The sequence below is a fragment of the Trachypithecus francoisi genome, unplaced genomic scaffold (assembly GCF_009764315.1).
Source record: "Trachypithecus francoisi isolate TF-2019V2 unplaced genomic scaffold, Tfra_2.0 Lachesis_group17, whole genome shotgun sequence".
NCBI classification, from domain to species: domain Eukaryota; kingdom Metazoa; phylum Chordata; class Mammalia; order Primates; family Cercopithecidae; genus Trachypithecus; species Trachypithecus francoisi.
In genome coordinates, this window is record NW_022681462.1 from 97,991,384 (window position 1) to 98,007,559 (window position 16,176).

Genomic DNA, 16,176 nt, shown 5'->3' on the forward strand with positions numbered 1-16,176 from the left:
GATTTGTGGCAAATAAATTTGGGAAATACTAGATTAAGCACAGTTAAATCAATTTCTTTGTCTCACTTCTTAGAGCCTTTAATACCATTTTATATTGTAAATCTCCAAACAGGGGAGGAAAGTATGAAACATTTCCCAAACTTACTTGACCATGGAGCCCTGTTTTCTCAGAAGATCTCTTGGGACTAGTGATCCATGGAGTTAACTATAGGAAATGGTGCTGCATCCGATTCTTGGGTTAGGATTGTTACACTGTGGAAAGCGCTTCACTCAGTTTTTATTTATGGCCTGACTTGGAATAATTCTGTGAGATTTATAAAGGAAACAAAAAATTACTTTAATCACTGGTATATGTATTTTATAATGTAGTGGTTAATCAGACCCTTATCCTGAGGAAGGTTTAGAGAATATACATATGCAGTTGTATACTTCCACATTTCATTAAGGCTCAGCCCTCTTAAGACTCCATTGTGAAAGTTCAAACCCCATAGTTTTATTTATTTATTTATTTTTTCCATAGTTTTATTAACCTAATGAATTCTATGATAGTATTTTCCTAATCAAGTTTTAGAATTACTTTATGAGAGTATCCTAAATTTAATTTTGCTTTTCATATTGTTCTACAACATATACTATTTTGCACTACCTTATGATTTTGCTTAGTGCTTTTCAGGTCTAGAAGGATGGATATTTCTAAAATTTGGAAATTAGAGTAATGTTTTCCTTAGAAAGATAGTCACTTATACCGGAGGTCCCCACCCTCTGGGCCATGGACCCGTACCAGTCGGTGGCCTATGAGGAACCGGGCCATACAGCAGGAGGCGAGTGGCAAGTGAGCATGACCGCCTGAGCTCTGCCTCCTGCCAGCCATGGCATTTGATTCTCATAGGAGCGTGAACCCTAGTGTGAACTGCACATGCGAGGGATCTAGGTTGTGTGCTCCTTGTGAGAATCTAATGCCTGATGATCTGAGGTGGAACAGTTTCATCCTGAAACCATCCCTCCCCCCATCTGTGGAAAAATTGTCTTCCACAAAACCAGTCCCTGGTACCAAAAAGGTTAGGGACCACTGACATATACCATAAATGTTCTGCGTCTGAGTACATCACATGTGGCCTTATTTTGAAGATAGTCTCAACCTTTTTCTGTGTCAATATTTGCAATTAATAAATAATTTCTATGACATAGTCGGAGCATTCTTATGTGACCACCAGCAGCACAAGTTCTAAGTGTAATCTGTTACAACTGGGAAACTCTGAAAGGTATCGTTTGAGGCAGGGTTCTCAAATCCTGACTGGCAGTGGACTTTTCATTAGTCCCTAATGAGGAATGCATATATGATGTATTAATATGCATGTATGTGTATTTCTATATGGTGGTAGGAATTTGTCAGCTGTTCTTTCTTGGAAGATGGTTCTTTCTACTTTGTTTTTGTGAGTGTCCTTTGTTTTTGCAAATGGTGGGAGATAACAGTGTTTCTCCTCTCTCCCTTCTCATTTCAGTTTGGCAACCTACTGTTGATCCACAGTATTATTTTCTAAATTGAACTGGTTTGTGGAAATAAAAAATCTGAGGACCACTCAGAGGGTATAAGGGAACGAATCCTCTTTGTCATGGTTCATAAGGACTTTCTCATCTTTTTGTGTGTAGTATTATAACATTTAAAATAAATAAGGATGATATTGCTGAAGTTGATTAAATGTTCTCTATAGATATCAAAGAAGATTAGTAATTCTAATCCTCAAATTTTTACTCTGAAGTGAAATCTTATTATAATCAAATTGTGGTCCAAGAAAAACTGTTGAATTTTAATGAAGATTGCATAAGGACCTGCTGTCTTCTGTTTGACCTTACCCAGGGCTCACCCACCTCATTGGATCACCTTTCCTCCGGGCATATATGCATGGGTTTTTCATGGATATAAGACTCTATCACAAGGTAAACAGAAAACTACAGTTACTGTGTTTCAGGTAACTAATGAGCAATCTATAGCCATTTCCTCACTACTCGGACTTTCATAAAACATACATGGGATTTGTAGGGGATCTGCCTGTTCTTTGGTATAACTGTCATGGTGTATATGAAAATGATATTACTAAATACCATGCTTTTATTTTAAAAACTTTTTTCATTTTGAAAAGGTGAAACTGATGGTAAATCCATTTGCTTATGAAGAATATAGGAAAGATAAAATACGACAGAAAATAGAAGAAACGCGTGCACAGAGAGTCCAGTTAAAGGTAAATGTTATACTTACCATTGAATTTATCAGAGAAGAGTACTTAATTTTCATTTTGTATATTATTCCAAAGAAATCTGCCATTCTTGGTTTTCCATCTTTAATCTGCGTCTTTTGCTAATATTTTTGGTATAGTTTGTTTGTCATCAGCGTGTCATGTTTGTCATGAGGGTATAAAAACTCTTTACAATTTTAGCGTTATGACCTCTGTGGTAATTGTACTGTGGGAAATAATGCTAGGATGATTGATATTGTCACCACCACTAAAAACCTGATAGCATTTTTAGATGTGTTTTCCATTTTTGGAGTATCGGGGCTTTGCTAATCCCCATTCCTTACTGACCTTTGGCCGTATCTTAGGCTTTCTATTTGGATCATGGGAAATGGTCAATCAGAGCTCACTGCAGCCTCCACCTGAGCTCAAGTGATCTTCCTACCTCAGCCTCCCAAGTAGCTAGGGACTACAGGCGCACACTACCATCTCAACTAATTTTTTGTAGATTTAGTAGAGACAAGATTTTGCCATGTTGCCCAGGCTGGTCTTGAACTTCAGGACCAAAGCGAGCCTCCCATCTCGGCTTCCCAAAGTGCTGGGATTACAGGCATGAGCCACTGCACTGCCTCTCAGTGTGCTGGGAAGAGGCATGAGGGCGAGTTCCCCAGCAGTGAGCTGGGGTTGCCATTTTTGTGCCATGTGGCCCACCCGGTATCATCACCTGTCTACATTTCCTACTATGAGGATAATGAAATTTTAAAAATAAGAATTAGTTTGCTGGGCGCTATGGCTCACACCTGTGATCCCAGCACTTTGGGAGGCCAAGGCGGGCGGATCACGAGGTCAGGAGATCAAGACCATCCTGGCTGACATGGTGAAACCCCGTCTCTACTAAAAATACAAAAAATTAGCCAAGCATGGTGGCGGCGCCTGTAGTCCCAGCTGCTCAGGAGGCTGAGGCAGGAGAATAGCGTGAACCCGGGAGGCAGAGGTTGCGGTGAGCCGAGATCGCGCCACCGCACTCTAGCCTGGGCGACAGAGTGAGACTCTGTCTCAAAAAAATAAAATAAGAATTAGTTATCTCCTATTTATGAGATTATACTTACAGAACTGTTAACCTTTAAGCTAATATGTAAATATGTTAGCTTTTATAATAAAATAAAATAATCAGCTTTTATTTTCTTTCTAGAAATTGCCAAAAGTTAACAAAGAGCTGGCGCTTAAATTAATTGAGGAAGAAGAGGAGAAGCAGAAATCTACATGGAAAAAGAAAGTTAAGGTAAGATGAAAAAGTATTGGAAAATCGTTTATGCATTTTGTTGATAATAACTTACATCTTTTTTATTGTCTCTTTCTACTTTAAAAATGCATGTAGGACTTTTTCTTTCCTGCTTATAAGATTAGTATATGCTTAAGATGGGAAGTCTGGAAAACAGAAAAGAATATCAAGAAGAAAGCTATGCTTACAATTCTTATACCAGAGAAAGGCACTGTTAATATTTTAGTGAATTTTCTTCCTGTCTTATTTGTCTCAGAATTAGAAACTACAATAGCAAGAGTCTTGTCTGTGTAAAATGTTTATCCTGATTCTTTAAAATAACTCAGGTCATTTCCCATGTTGTTAAAAATTATTTGTAGATATTTTTAATGGCTACATATTCTGTTCTATGGAGTGATTATGATTTACTCAATCCTTCTATTGTTAAACATTTAGGTTATTATTTTTCTTTGTTTATAACTCCAGAAGTAACTGATTTTTATTGAGACTTGGTGTTCTAGGGCATATATGCAGGCTGAAGTGTAACTTCTACCTGCTTTCCTTTACAAATGTGAAAATAGACAAAGATCAGTCATAAAATAAATAAAAATTCGCATTTGGTTTAGTTGGTATTTTTCTAGGTTTCAGATAGATGAAGAGTACCTGGGTCCTTGCCAATCCTGTTTTCTCTGCTTAGATGAGGCAGGCAGATAGCCACGCTTGATTATGTGCTGGAATGAGTTGGAAAGAACTGATCTCTGCGACAGCCTGCAGAACCTAACTCTGAGTAAGGAGCTGACCTAGTAGCTTTGGGCCAGCTGTGTGGTGCCCTTGGGAGGTTTCTTTTGTTGGCTTATTCTTTCTCTGTCCTCTGGTTTTTAACCAGGTACGTGCATCTAAGATGAGTGAGCTCCTTTTGTCTTCGTTTCTGTTCATGCTCTTCAATACCCAGGGACTGCAACTAAAGGATCTTGTTCCTAGCTCTTTGCACAGCGGTTATGTAATCTTGGGTGACTGCTCATCTTCACTGGGTCACAGTTTTTTCATCTGTAACATGCAAGGACCGGAGATGGGCCTTCTTAGAGCTGTGATTTCCGAATGAATTCAGACTCAAGACTCCCCCTTGCTGTCTTCTGCTTCCTTAGCCTCTCCCTGCATCCCCTCATCCTCGTTTATTACATTCTTTAATATATTATGTAAATTTTAATGTCTGGAAGCCTCTCAAGTAAATAGAGGACTTTTAGGTTTCCATTTTCATGACATGAATAATATGCCAATGTTGAAATAATTCCTCAAACTTATTAATATTTGAATTTATGTCTGTGTGCTATGGCTCTGCACCTTCCTGAGTTACACCAATGTGTATAAATGAGTATGTATGTCTTTAAGTGTTTAAAATACAAGTCCTTCCTGCTGTGTTGACTCTCTCCTCAGAGTATTCACACTGATCTTCTTGTTAGCCAAGCCTAAGCATGATTAGGGAGGTAACTTTTCAGCTTTGTAATGTCATTTCACAGTAAAAGCTAAATGGAAGTGATCTGTGGCTGTACATGCCCTAAGGCTTCAGTAGGTGGAGAGTGGAGCTAATTTAGGCTATAAATGTTTGCATTCCTATCTGTGTTTTATGCCAGAGTCCTTATTATCTGATAGAGGTGAGAATACTTAAGTTAACAATTTAATGTTGCTACTTTGTGCAGCATGGTATACCAGAGCCTTTTTATAAGGCCCTGTGATTGTCAAGATGCAGAAGTGCCCTTCCCTTCCCCCCATTTCTTTGGTAGACCTTTGTTGAGGTTGAGGGCGGCCAGAGAGGATTTAGAATACACCGTAGTGCAGGATGGTAGAAATGACCTCACAGGTTGAACACATGCAGAACAGTCTTCATGGTCAGTAGGGAAAATTAGCATTGTTCCATGCCTTTAAACATTTTTGACAAAACATTAAAAACTCTCTTACTGTCCATTATAAATTGGAAAACTAGGATCTTTTTAGTATATTGTAATTTAAAACATTAGGAATAAAGCGTAATTTTTTTCTTTGTTTTCTTTCTTTTGTCAGTAGTACTTGAAACAGTGCTTTTTTCTCCTCCTAAATTTTTGATACGGAGCCAGCATTTTTCTTTGCCTCAGCAAATTGTCATACTCATTTTCTAAGTTTAGATAAGCTTCCGATGTTTTATCCTTTGCTCTTTTGACATTATGAAATGTCTCTGAGAGTTCCTTTAATGTGAAGTTTTTTGCCAGCGTCACTTCCACTGGGACATTTTTCTTCTTCATGTCACAACTGTTTTCCTCATTTGTTTAGAGAAGTTTACCATTGCACGCTCCCCTCACTACAGACTTAAGAGTGCCAGCCAGCGACAGCAGCCACATTCCCTATATTCCCACGGCCAGCTCTTTCTTCTCTAACTCTCTTTACATTTGATTCATATTTTTGTTGTTGCAGTTTTATCTTGTTGATTAGTTCTCTTTAAATTGTACTTTTTTGTAAAGAGTTTGTCTTTGGTATCTAAAGAAGCAACACAACAGTTACACGTGTCCTGTCTGCATGAACCGAACAGGAAATTCATTGCGCATCACACTGCCAATGCAGTGACCAATCACTGACAGGCTTTGAGAAAAGTGACCCATTATTTACGTAGGGATTTGTGGACTAAAGAACTCGCAGCGGAGTTATACTTTATGCACATACTCAGTTGATGAACAGAGATAACTGAAATTTGAACTGTCTTGTTGGGGCACCTGGTATTCTTTAACTACATTCCTTGGCTACTCCTTCCTGTTGGCACTGTGCGAATCAAGGACTTGCCTTTCGTTATCTCCAGTCACATCTACGTTCCGTTGATGTTCGCTTATTTTGTTGCTACATATTCTCTGATTAACTATCAGGATGACATTTGATTATTTTAGAACCTATTTGTGGGTCACCCTGTAAAGAATTACCAAGCTGTGTACCATTTTACTTCCAGTGAAAAGGAGGAAGAACGTTAGAAATTCTTGTCTTCTTCCATCAAACAGCAGTTTCTCTTCAGCTCTTCATAGCTGGAAATGGGATCTTTGTAGCCATATCACGTGATAACAGAATTCTTCCAAAGAGTAGTATTTGTAAAATGTGCCCCTAATCTGCTTTTTGGTGACTTCCTAGCCCAAATCAGACCTATTATCAGAGCTCAGTTTCATTCCAGAAATATTTATATATGGTCTTTTGAAAATCTGAGGCTGTGCTTAGAAAAAGTTTGTATAATTTGTTGTTGAACAGTTTCATCTTAGATAAAGTGAAGATCGTAGAAATTACTCATGAATTAAGGAAAGAATCCTTCATTATAATTTAAAAGAATACTTGAAAGAATTGCTAAGTCCCATCAGCAGATCGCTAGTCTGGCCTTTGAACTCAGCTCCTCAAAAGCTTGAGAGCTTTACTAGCTATGATACCTCCTGATTTGAAAGTTGGTGTCTTGCAATACCAATTTGAAAGGTTATGTTTTGCCTTGTCTGCAGCTGAAATTTATGGGAGGGAGACAGTGAAATGTGTTCCCAAATATTGCTGCCACTGATAACACAAAAATCTAATAAGATGTTTACTGTATGGTTGATATTGAACCTCAAATGGGAAGTGGCCCACCACATAATGTTAATCAGCATTACATGGACATTATCCAAACTCAGAAATTTTGGTTGTATTAATTCTAGTTAACAATTAAGGACCAGTGCAGTAGCTCATGCCTGTATTCCCAATACTTGGGAGGCGGGAAGATTGCTTGAGGCCAGGGGTTTGAGTCTGCAGTGAGCCATGATCACACCACTGTACTGCAGCCTGGGCTACAGGGCAAGACAGCATCTCTTTTAAAAAAAAGAATGTATTTATTCTTTCAACAAATAGGTGTTGAATTCCCAGTAGGCACAAACAGCTTTTAGAGGCATGGGTATCTGTGATCTGTTTGATTTGTGAGGGTATGAGTTTTGATTAGAGCTATTTTTCCTACAGGTATCATTTTTTGTATGTTAGCCTTTTTTGTCACTTTCTTACTGTGGCCTTAAAGTCTCTGATGAATGTACTTTTCTTGCATTCTGCAACAGCTCAGGCAGGACTGTGCATGAGATCTCTAGGCCAGGGGTCTCCAACCCCTAGGCCATGGTACTGGTCTGGGGCCTGTTGGGAATCAATCCGCACACCAGGAGATGAGCCTTGAGCTTCATCTGTATTTACAGCCACTCCCCATCGCTCACATTACTGCCTGAGTCCCACCTCCTGTCAGATCAGCAGCTGCATTAGATTCTCATAGGAGCATGAACCCTGTTGTGAACTGCACATGGGAGGGATCTAGGTTGCGTGCTCCTTAGGAGAATCTAATGCCTGATGATCTGTCACTGTCTCCCATTAGTCCCCAATGGGACTTTCTAATTGCAGGAAAACAAGTGCAGGGCTCCCACTGATTCTGTATTATGGCGAGTTGTATAATTATTTCATTATTATTACAGTGTAATAATAATAGAAATAAAGTGCACAATAAATGTAATGCGCTTGAATCATCCCAAAACTCCCTCGCCCTCCACCCCCGTTCCCCCGCCACCATCTGTGGAAAACTTGTCTTTTGCGAAACTAGTCCCTGGTGCCAAAAATGTTGAGGACCACTGTTCTAGGCCATGTGTATTCTGTGGCTAGAAACCCATGGAAGAGATATTTTAGCAGTTTCAGGAATTACTAAATACCACTAAGAACTTATATTAAAGTAATAGGGAATACAATTAGGTAAAGATACTTTGGGTTGGATCAGATCAGTTTTAACATCCAAAATATTATTTTTAAAGCTTTTTTAGTATCAATTAATTTTTTTTTTAAATTACAGTTATACATACATAGTTCTAAAACTAAATATTTCAGGCTGGACACAATGCCTAACACAAACATTACAGGCTCATACCTGTAATCCCAGCACTTTGGGAGGCCAAGGCAGGCAGATCACTTGAGGCCAGGAGTTTGAGACCACTCTGGCCAACATGGTGAAACCCCATTTCTACTAAAAATAGAAAAACTAGCTGGGCATGGTGGTACGCACCTGTAATCCCAGCTACTTGGGAGGCTGAGGCAGGAGGAGGATTGCTTGAACCTGGGAGGCAGAGGTTGCAGTGAGCCAAGATCACGCCATTGCACTCCAGCCTGGGCAAGAGAGCAAGACTCCATCTCAAAAATAAAATAAAATAAAATTTCTGGGCCAGGCCGGTGGCTCAAGCCTGTAATCCCAGCACTTTGGGAGGCCGAGGCAGGCGGATCATGAGGTCAGGAGATCGAGACCATCCTGGCTAGCACCATGAAACCCCGTCTCTACTAAAAGATACAAAAAACTAGCCGGGCATGGTGGCGGGCACCTGTAGTCCCAGCTACTCAGGAGGCTGAGGCAGGAGAATGGCGTGAACCCGGGGGGCGGAGCTTGCAGTGAGCTGAGATCGCGCCACTGCACTCCAGCCTGGGGCACAGAGCAAGACTCCTTCTCAAAAAAATAAAATAAAATTTCTGTAATCCCATCACTTTGGGAGGCCAAGGCAGGGAGGATCACTTGAACCCAGGAGTTGAAGACCAGCCTGGGCAACGTGGCGAAACTGCATCTCTACAAAAAATTAGCTGGGTGTGGTGTTGCATGCCTGTGGTCCCAGCTACTCAGGAGGCTGAAGTGGGACAATCTCCCTGCAAGGCTGCAGTTAGCCGTGGTCGTGCCACTGCGCTCCAGCCCAGTAACAGAGTGAGACTCTGTCAAAAACAAAAACAAAAAAAACCTAAACATTTCTCCAAGGTTTGTTAGGAATGTAGGCCATCCCATTGTCCCCCCCTTTTCCTCCCTCCCCCTTCCTCCATTTTCACCTCTTCTCAGACAACCACTTTTGCCTTTTTAGCTGATTATTTTGGTATGAATCTGTCTCTCTGTCTCTCTCTGTTTCCCTCCCTCCCTCCTTCCCTCCCTCCCTCTTAACATTTTAGTGTTAGGCATTATCTTTTGATAACTTTCCTTTCCAAGGAAGCTATATTGTGATTTTGATTAAGTTGGTATTCAGCATTACATTGTTGTAACTTTTGTTTTTTTTGAGACAGGGCCTATTACCCAGGCTGGAGTACAGTGGCAAAATCATAGCTTACTGCAGCCTCAGTCTCTTGGGCTTGAGTGATCCTCCCACCTCAGCCTCTCAGGTAGCTGGGATTACAGGTGCACACCACACCCAGCTAATATATATGTATGTATATATTTTAGTAGAGATGAGGTCTCACTGTGTTGCCTGAGCTGGTCTCCAACTCCTGAGCTCAAGAGATTCTCCCACCTCAGCCTCCCAAAGTGCTGGGATTACAGGTACGAGCTACCGTGCCTGGCCTATGTAGGTGCTATTTCCAGCCGAGTCAGTAGTAATCTGTGACTGCATTTCTTGTTCAATCTTTGTGTCCTTTGAAGTTAATAATTGTCTCTCTTGCTTGTTTTCTATGTAGTTATCACTAATCAACTCCCAATTTATGCCAGTTCTGTAAGTCTTATTTTGAGGTATTTAGATAGGTTAGACTTATACTTATTTACCTTCCTGAAGAAGTTGCTTCTAGAACTTTCTACCCCATTCCATTCTGGCCTGGTCACCTTCTAATCCTGGGACCTCCCTTTACTATTATCCTGTGGATTCAGTTCACCTCAACCCATGTTGGACAGAGAATTACAAGAACCTTCAGTTTCCTGAAGAAATATAGTTTCCAGCCTAGACAAGCAGTCAGTCCATGTGAGGGTATGGTAAATATTTTCAGACATGCAAGTTCTCAACAACAGCCAGTTCCCCTTAAATGCTGTGTTTCCTTGGGAAGTTGCTAGAGGAGTTGCTTCTCTAAAATAACAGAAAGAGGAAGCGTCCTGGGAAACCTCACACAAAACGACTGTACTGTGCTGCAAGCCCATCTCAGTCTAGAAGTTGAGTCTTCAGTGCTGGGGAATTTTCTTGAAAGAAAATTTCTATCAGTTTTTCCTGCCTTGATCCATAGTTATTTTTTGGCAGTGAGGAATAAGAGTTTAAAAAGTGAATGAAAACTCTAGGTGGGGACAGGGTCCCTCAGTCACTGTGTGGTGACTTGGCCACACTGTCTGTTTGGGGAAGGACGCTGCACATGTCATTGCCTCTTAAGTCTTTCTCTTGGCTGGTCAGGTCCTTCTGCTTGGGGGTAAAGGCCTGGCTACCAGCATTCCTAGAACTGACCACCGTAGGTCACAAGAGGTTGGAGGGTTTCAGAGGGCACCTCACCCCCACGTGCCAGCCTTGCCCTCCCCTCTTTGTGGCCAGCACACCTCTCTTGCTCTTGCAGTGCCAACCCCAGCCAGACAACTCCTCAGTGGGAAAGGGCCAGGACCAGGCTTTCCAGAGCTGGGGTGTGATTTTAAATAGGCTTTCTTTCTGGCTCTCACATTTTTATTACCCCTATTTCCTTTCCTTCTTTTAAGGGTTTATGTCCTTTTTAAAAAACTCCTTTTCTGTTGTTCTAGTGAGGTTTTAGGAGAGATTAGAAGATACTAGTGTGCAAGCTACCATCTTTACTCAGAAGTCTGTACCAGCCTAACTTCATAGGTATCATAGCATTGAATGAACTAATTTGATTGGCCGGGGCGCGGTGGCTCACGCCTGTAATCCCAGTACTTTGGGAGGCCTAGGCGGGCAAATCACCAGGTCAGGAGTTTGAGACCAGCCTGACGACATGGTGAAGCACCGTTTCCACTAAAAATACAAAAATTAGCCAGCTCTGGTGGCACGTGCCTATAATCCCAGCTACTTAGGAGGCTGAGGCAGAAGAATCGCTTAAACCCGAGACAGAGGTTGCAGTGAGCCAAGATCACACCACTGCACTCCAGTCGGGGTGACAGAGCAAGACCCCATCTCAAAAGAAAAAAAAAAAAAGAACTAATTTGTTTCAAATGGCAGTCGTTCTTCATATATGTTACTATGTAGCATCCCACTCAGGTAGACAAATACCATTCTTCCAGGTAGGACTGTGGTATGGACAGTACTTTAATGTTTTCTGTATTTTAATGGTAAAGTTGAGCATGTGTAGACAGGTGTTTATAGGATGAATCACTAGCCAGACACTTGTAAGCTCCTATAGAACATTAATAGCTATACCTTATCCTACTTTTTTCCTTAAGACAGCTGTGAAAACAGACAGACTAGGAAAAAACCCTGAAGGAAATATTTTTACAGATGGGTCAGAAGAGGTTTTATTTTATAGTTGTTCATCCAAAGCATACTTGTCTTTAGGCAAAGCAATTGATTTGTTTTAAATTAAGAAAAAAAGCTTAATACCAACAACATACGTAGTCTTTGTAACATTTTATCTATTTATTAAATATGACTATTACTTTAATAAATATAGTAAGATGAAAAGAAAATATTTGCCCTTGGTGTTTTTTTAACCTGAAAATGTGTAATAGGCAGTTAGGTATTCATTTGAAAATATCTTTGGCAATATCACCTGTCTGATACCTACAGATAACTCCAAAATTTACATCACAGCCCCCTTCTTTCTCCTGAGACATGGTGCCTAGTTCCCAGGCACCTAGTGGTGTCCGTCCGAATCCTGGTGCTCTTCTCCCTGTATCACAGGCATAGGCAGCCCTAAATGGAGCATGATTTCTTCCCCTTTACTCCACCCCTGCGTGTTTTCCTAATGCTTACCAGTGATGGATCCTAACTCAGTGTCGCCAGCTTTCTGGTTGCTTAAGCTACATGTTTGAGAGAGGTTTCTAACCGTTTTTAATTCTTAACCCTCCCATCTCCATAGCTGGATCTGTGAATTCTAATTTAGAACTGTATTTCACAATTATTCTTTCCTAAAAACTGTTCCCATTGCCCTAATTCAGACCATCTCTCTCGCCAGTTTCTTAAAATGGCTTCTTAGTCTTCTCATGATGCTAACTTCTTACTTGGCAGTCCGTCAGACATCATGCTGCTGCAGACTCTTGAAGCACAATTTTGGGTTGTTTGTTTGTTTGTGACAAGGTTTCTCGGTCACCCAGGCTGGAGTGCATGGCATGATCTCAGCTCACCGCAGCCCTGACTTCCCAGGCTCACACGATCCTCCTACCTCGACCTTCCAGGTAGCTGGGACTACAGGCGTACACCACCACGCCTGACTAATTTTTTATATTTTGTGTAGACAGTGTCTTACCATGTTGCCCAAGCTGATCTCGAACTTCTGACCTCAAGCAGTCCTCCCACCATGGCCTCCCAAAGTGCTGAGATTGCAGGTGTGAACCACCACCTGGCCAGAAGCACAGTTCTGTCATCTGAAGATTCTTGAAGCACACTTCTGTTGATCATCCATCTTCTCCTTCCTCCCTGCTTCCCTGTCTCCCTCCTTCTTCGTTTCTCTTCCTTTTCCTCTTCTTCCTCCCCCTCCTCCTCTTCGCTAGTGGTTTCCCCTTATATCTTCAAAATAATAGTCATGGTATTTAAAATCCTTTACAGTATGGCCTGATCAAAAAATTGTTTTTGAAATTGCACCATTCTTATGTCACCGGACTATTCACCACTTCTGTCGGCTGGAAATGCTGTTTCTTCAGATTTCTACTTGTTGAAACCTCATCTTTCAAGCCCCCTTCCTGATGCCACACCCCTCAAGGCCCCTCCTGGGGTGTCTTTTGTTGGGATTCCTTTATCTGTCCTCTCCTGTGACACTTTCAGCGTTACCGTTACCGAGCAGCCCTCAGAAGGGGCCTAGTAGCAAATGTGTTTGCAGTGTTTTTTCTTCCTTACTAGATTAGGATCAGGAACCCAATCTTACCTTTCTTTTTCCCTTCATCCTAAATAGTTCTTGGAAATGATGTTTAATCAGGGAAGACTTGTTGCATTTAATATCTCAGAATTTTAGGTAAGGATTTATCTGTTTTTAGGTACATACAAATAATAAACAGACCAAGTTCCTTAATATCTTATGATTTATTAAACTTTTGTATAGGTCTGTCAGTATCACAAGTAATAGTCAGAACTCAACTGCCTGCAACCTTACTTACTCTCAGCAGTGGAGAAATAGTAAAGTAGTCTGTTCAGCAGAGTCAGAGTCCATCACAAACAGGTCAGCTTTTTCCAGCAGTGTTCAAGGCTGTTTAGTCTGATTGACAAACAATTCTAAGTAGGCTGTTTGATCTGGCTTCCAAGCCTATAGCAGAGAAGGAACGATAAGACAGTCCTAAATGTGTAAGATTCTCTGTCATCTACTTAAGTGAACAGGTAAGTTTACAATACAGTTTTAGAAAACTTTCCATTGAAAATGGTACAAATAAAAAGGAATTTAGTGTCAGTCCCAAGCTATCTAAATGGGTCTCAGTAGCCAAAGTTTTTGTGTCTGAAGGATACACAATATCCTTTGACGACAATTAGTTGACCTGAGGGGAAATATTGATGAAACCACCCTGTAGGGGATGGAAACGTCCCTTCTCTTTCCCAGTAACTCAGCTGGAATTGGTAAATTTACATCACCAGCTTCCTCCATCCCACCATGTGAGTTACTGACTTTGTATACTTCCTCTCCCAGTTTTGGAATCTGAAGTTGAAAGAATTGCTTATTTTAAGTCAGCGTAGTAACTAAGCTTTGTTTAAAAGCCCTGTTTTCAGGTACAGTGGCTTACACCTGTAATCCCAGTACTTGGGGAGGCCAAGGCATCAGAAATTGCTTGAGCCCGGGACTTCAAGACCAGCCTGGGCAACGTAGTGAGACCCATCTCTACAAAAAATAAAAAATTAGCCAGGTGCAGTGATGCACCTGTGGTCCTAGCTACTTGGGAGGCTGACTGAGGTGGCAGGATCACTTGAGCCCAGGAGGTTGGGGCTGCAGTGAGCCGTGATTGTGCCACTGCACTCCAGCCTGGGTGACAGAGTGAGACCCTGTCTCTAAAAAATAATAAAAGCCATGTTTTAAAAACTTACGTATTTTCTTGAAAGATATTTTTTGCATTAAAATGTTAATTGAAGAAATTCTTTCTAATGCATTAAGCATAAAGTTAGCCAAAAGGCTCATTCTTAGCTCATTGTGTGTAATGGCCAACTGGTGTAGATCATCTGCAAAGTAGATTAGTAGAGGTTCTTTTGGTGGTGGCAGCTGAAACCTAGGGGCACATTGGAAGTCCTGGAAGAAATTTCATAATGAGTTAATAATGTATGCCTCGTGCCGCTTATTAATTTATAATAGAATCAGTGTTTTAAAACCATGTTTCTGGTCAAATTTTAATCAGATACTAACTTAAATTTTTACGTACTTTTTCCTCCTTATAGAGTCTTCCTAGTATTCTCACTGATGATCGATTTAAAGTTATGTTTGAGAACCCTGACTTCCAAGTAGATGAAGAGAGTGAAGAATTTAGGCTTCTGAATCCACTTGTTTCAAAAATTAGTGAAAAAAGGAAAAAGAAGCTGAGACTCTTAGAGCAACAAGAACTGCGTGAAAAAGTAATGTACTCCTTATCATTTAGAATTTGCTACTGTGTCTTTAATACAATGTTTTCTTTGTAAGTTAGAAGAGTCTTCGATTATACTTGAGATGTAATTAATTCCATATTAAGTGATTGACAGTGGGCTTAGGAGTATTATCTTATTTAATTAAAGGCATTTCTCCTGATACATGCAGTGGAGTAGCTGTTAGGCACTCATTAATGGGCCAGTTGCTGCTTCAGAGAAAACAAGGGGTCTGTGTTTGACTGGGGGAAAGGAGTTGCTGCTTACTGTTTTTATTCTCAGGAAGAGGAGGAAGAGCCGGAAGGAAAACCGAGTGATGCAGAAAGTTCGGAGAGTTCAGATGATGAAAAGGCCTGGGTTGAAGAGGTCAGGAAGCAACGCAGACTCCTCCAGCAGGAGGAAAAAGTGAAGCGACAGGAACGACTCAAGGAGGACCAGCAGACAGTCCTAAAGCCCCAGTTTTATGAGATCAAAGCAGGAGAAGAATTTAGAAGCTTCAAAGATTCTGCCACAAAGCAGAAACTGATGAAGTGAGTAGCGCTGCCTGAGCGCACAGTTGACGTGTAGCCAAGCCCTTGCTTTTCCTCTCTGGCACATCGCCCTAAAGATGACATTTCTGTCTTTGGATGATGGAGGTGCAGAGGGTGGAGGGGACGAGGGAGGCGAGAGGTAAGGCCGTGTGGGAGGTGATGTGAGGGAAGCACACAGGAGGCCTGAGGGGAGTGTTGCTGTTGAAGTACATTGGTCTCTAGCGGATTTACTTACTTGTCACAACTTTTTGAGGTGTGTAGTTTACATGCAGTAAAATACAGGATAGAGATAGCCTTATGAGTGTCAGTGGAACACTTTTAAGCTGCAGAAGCCACACACTTTCCTTGTCCTTGTTTTTTCCCTATGAGGTTCCCTCACCTACAAATACTTATTCTGTGCCCTACAGATCAGTGGTTTGAAGCCTTTTGGAGAGTGGTCTCTAGGAGATGACAACTTTTCTGCTTCTTCACAAAGTTATTTTAAAAAATTAGAACCTTGGTTATGTTTATCCCATCTCACTTTACCTGGTTATTGAAAAAGTTACTTGGAAAATTTGCCAGAAGTTTTAAGTCTTTTTCAGGAAAATTGAGAGATGAAAAAGAGTGGTATTCTAGGATAGGCAAATATGTAGAAAGAGGCAGAAAGTAGAACGGTGGTTGTCGAGTGTTTCATGGGTACAGAGTTTCAGATTGGA

General features: G+C 41.0%; 1 protein-coding gene and 1 long non-coding RNA gene across 4 annotated transcripts in view; one reads left to right on the forward strand and one right to left on the reverse strand.

The window, feature by feature from the left end:
* The window catches only part of NOL10 (nucleolar protein 10), a 114,754-nt gene that overhangs the window by 82,104 nt on the left and 16,474 nt on the right, over positions 1 to 16,176 (forward strand). For both annotated transcript variants that reach the window (XM_033176556.1, XM_033176557.1), the window contains exons 15-19: positions 1,859 to 1,938; positions 2,142 to 2,240; positions 3,424 to 3,513; positions 14,772 to 14,945; positions 15,234 to 15,481. In XM_033176556.1, coding sequence (XP_033032447.1) covers positions 1,859 to 1,938; positions 2,142 to 2,240; positions 3,424 to 3,513; positions 14,772 to 14,945; positions 15,234 to 15,481 — 691 coding nt within the window. The remainder of the gene's footprint in view (positions 1 to 1,858; positions 1,939 to 2,141; positions 2,241 to 3,423; positions 3,514 to 14,771; positions 14,946 to 15,233; positions 15,482 to 16,176) is intronic.
* LOC117062729 lies at positions 211 to 15,310 on the reverse strand. 2 transcript variants are annotated; one of them, XR_004428511.1, is made up of 4 exons: positions 15,219 to 15,310; positions 14,427 to 14,625; positions 13,514 to 13,659; positions 211 to 304 (listed from the first exon to the last, which is right to left on the reverse strand). It is a non-coding gene; the product is annotated as an uncharacterized LOC117062729 (long non-coding RNA). The 2 variants fall into 2 exon arrangements; XR_004428512.1 differs by lacking the exon at positions 15,219 to 15,310 and adding an exon at positions 14,756 to 14,829.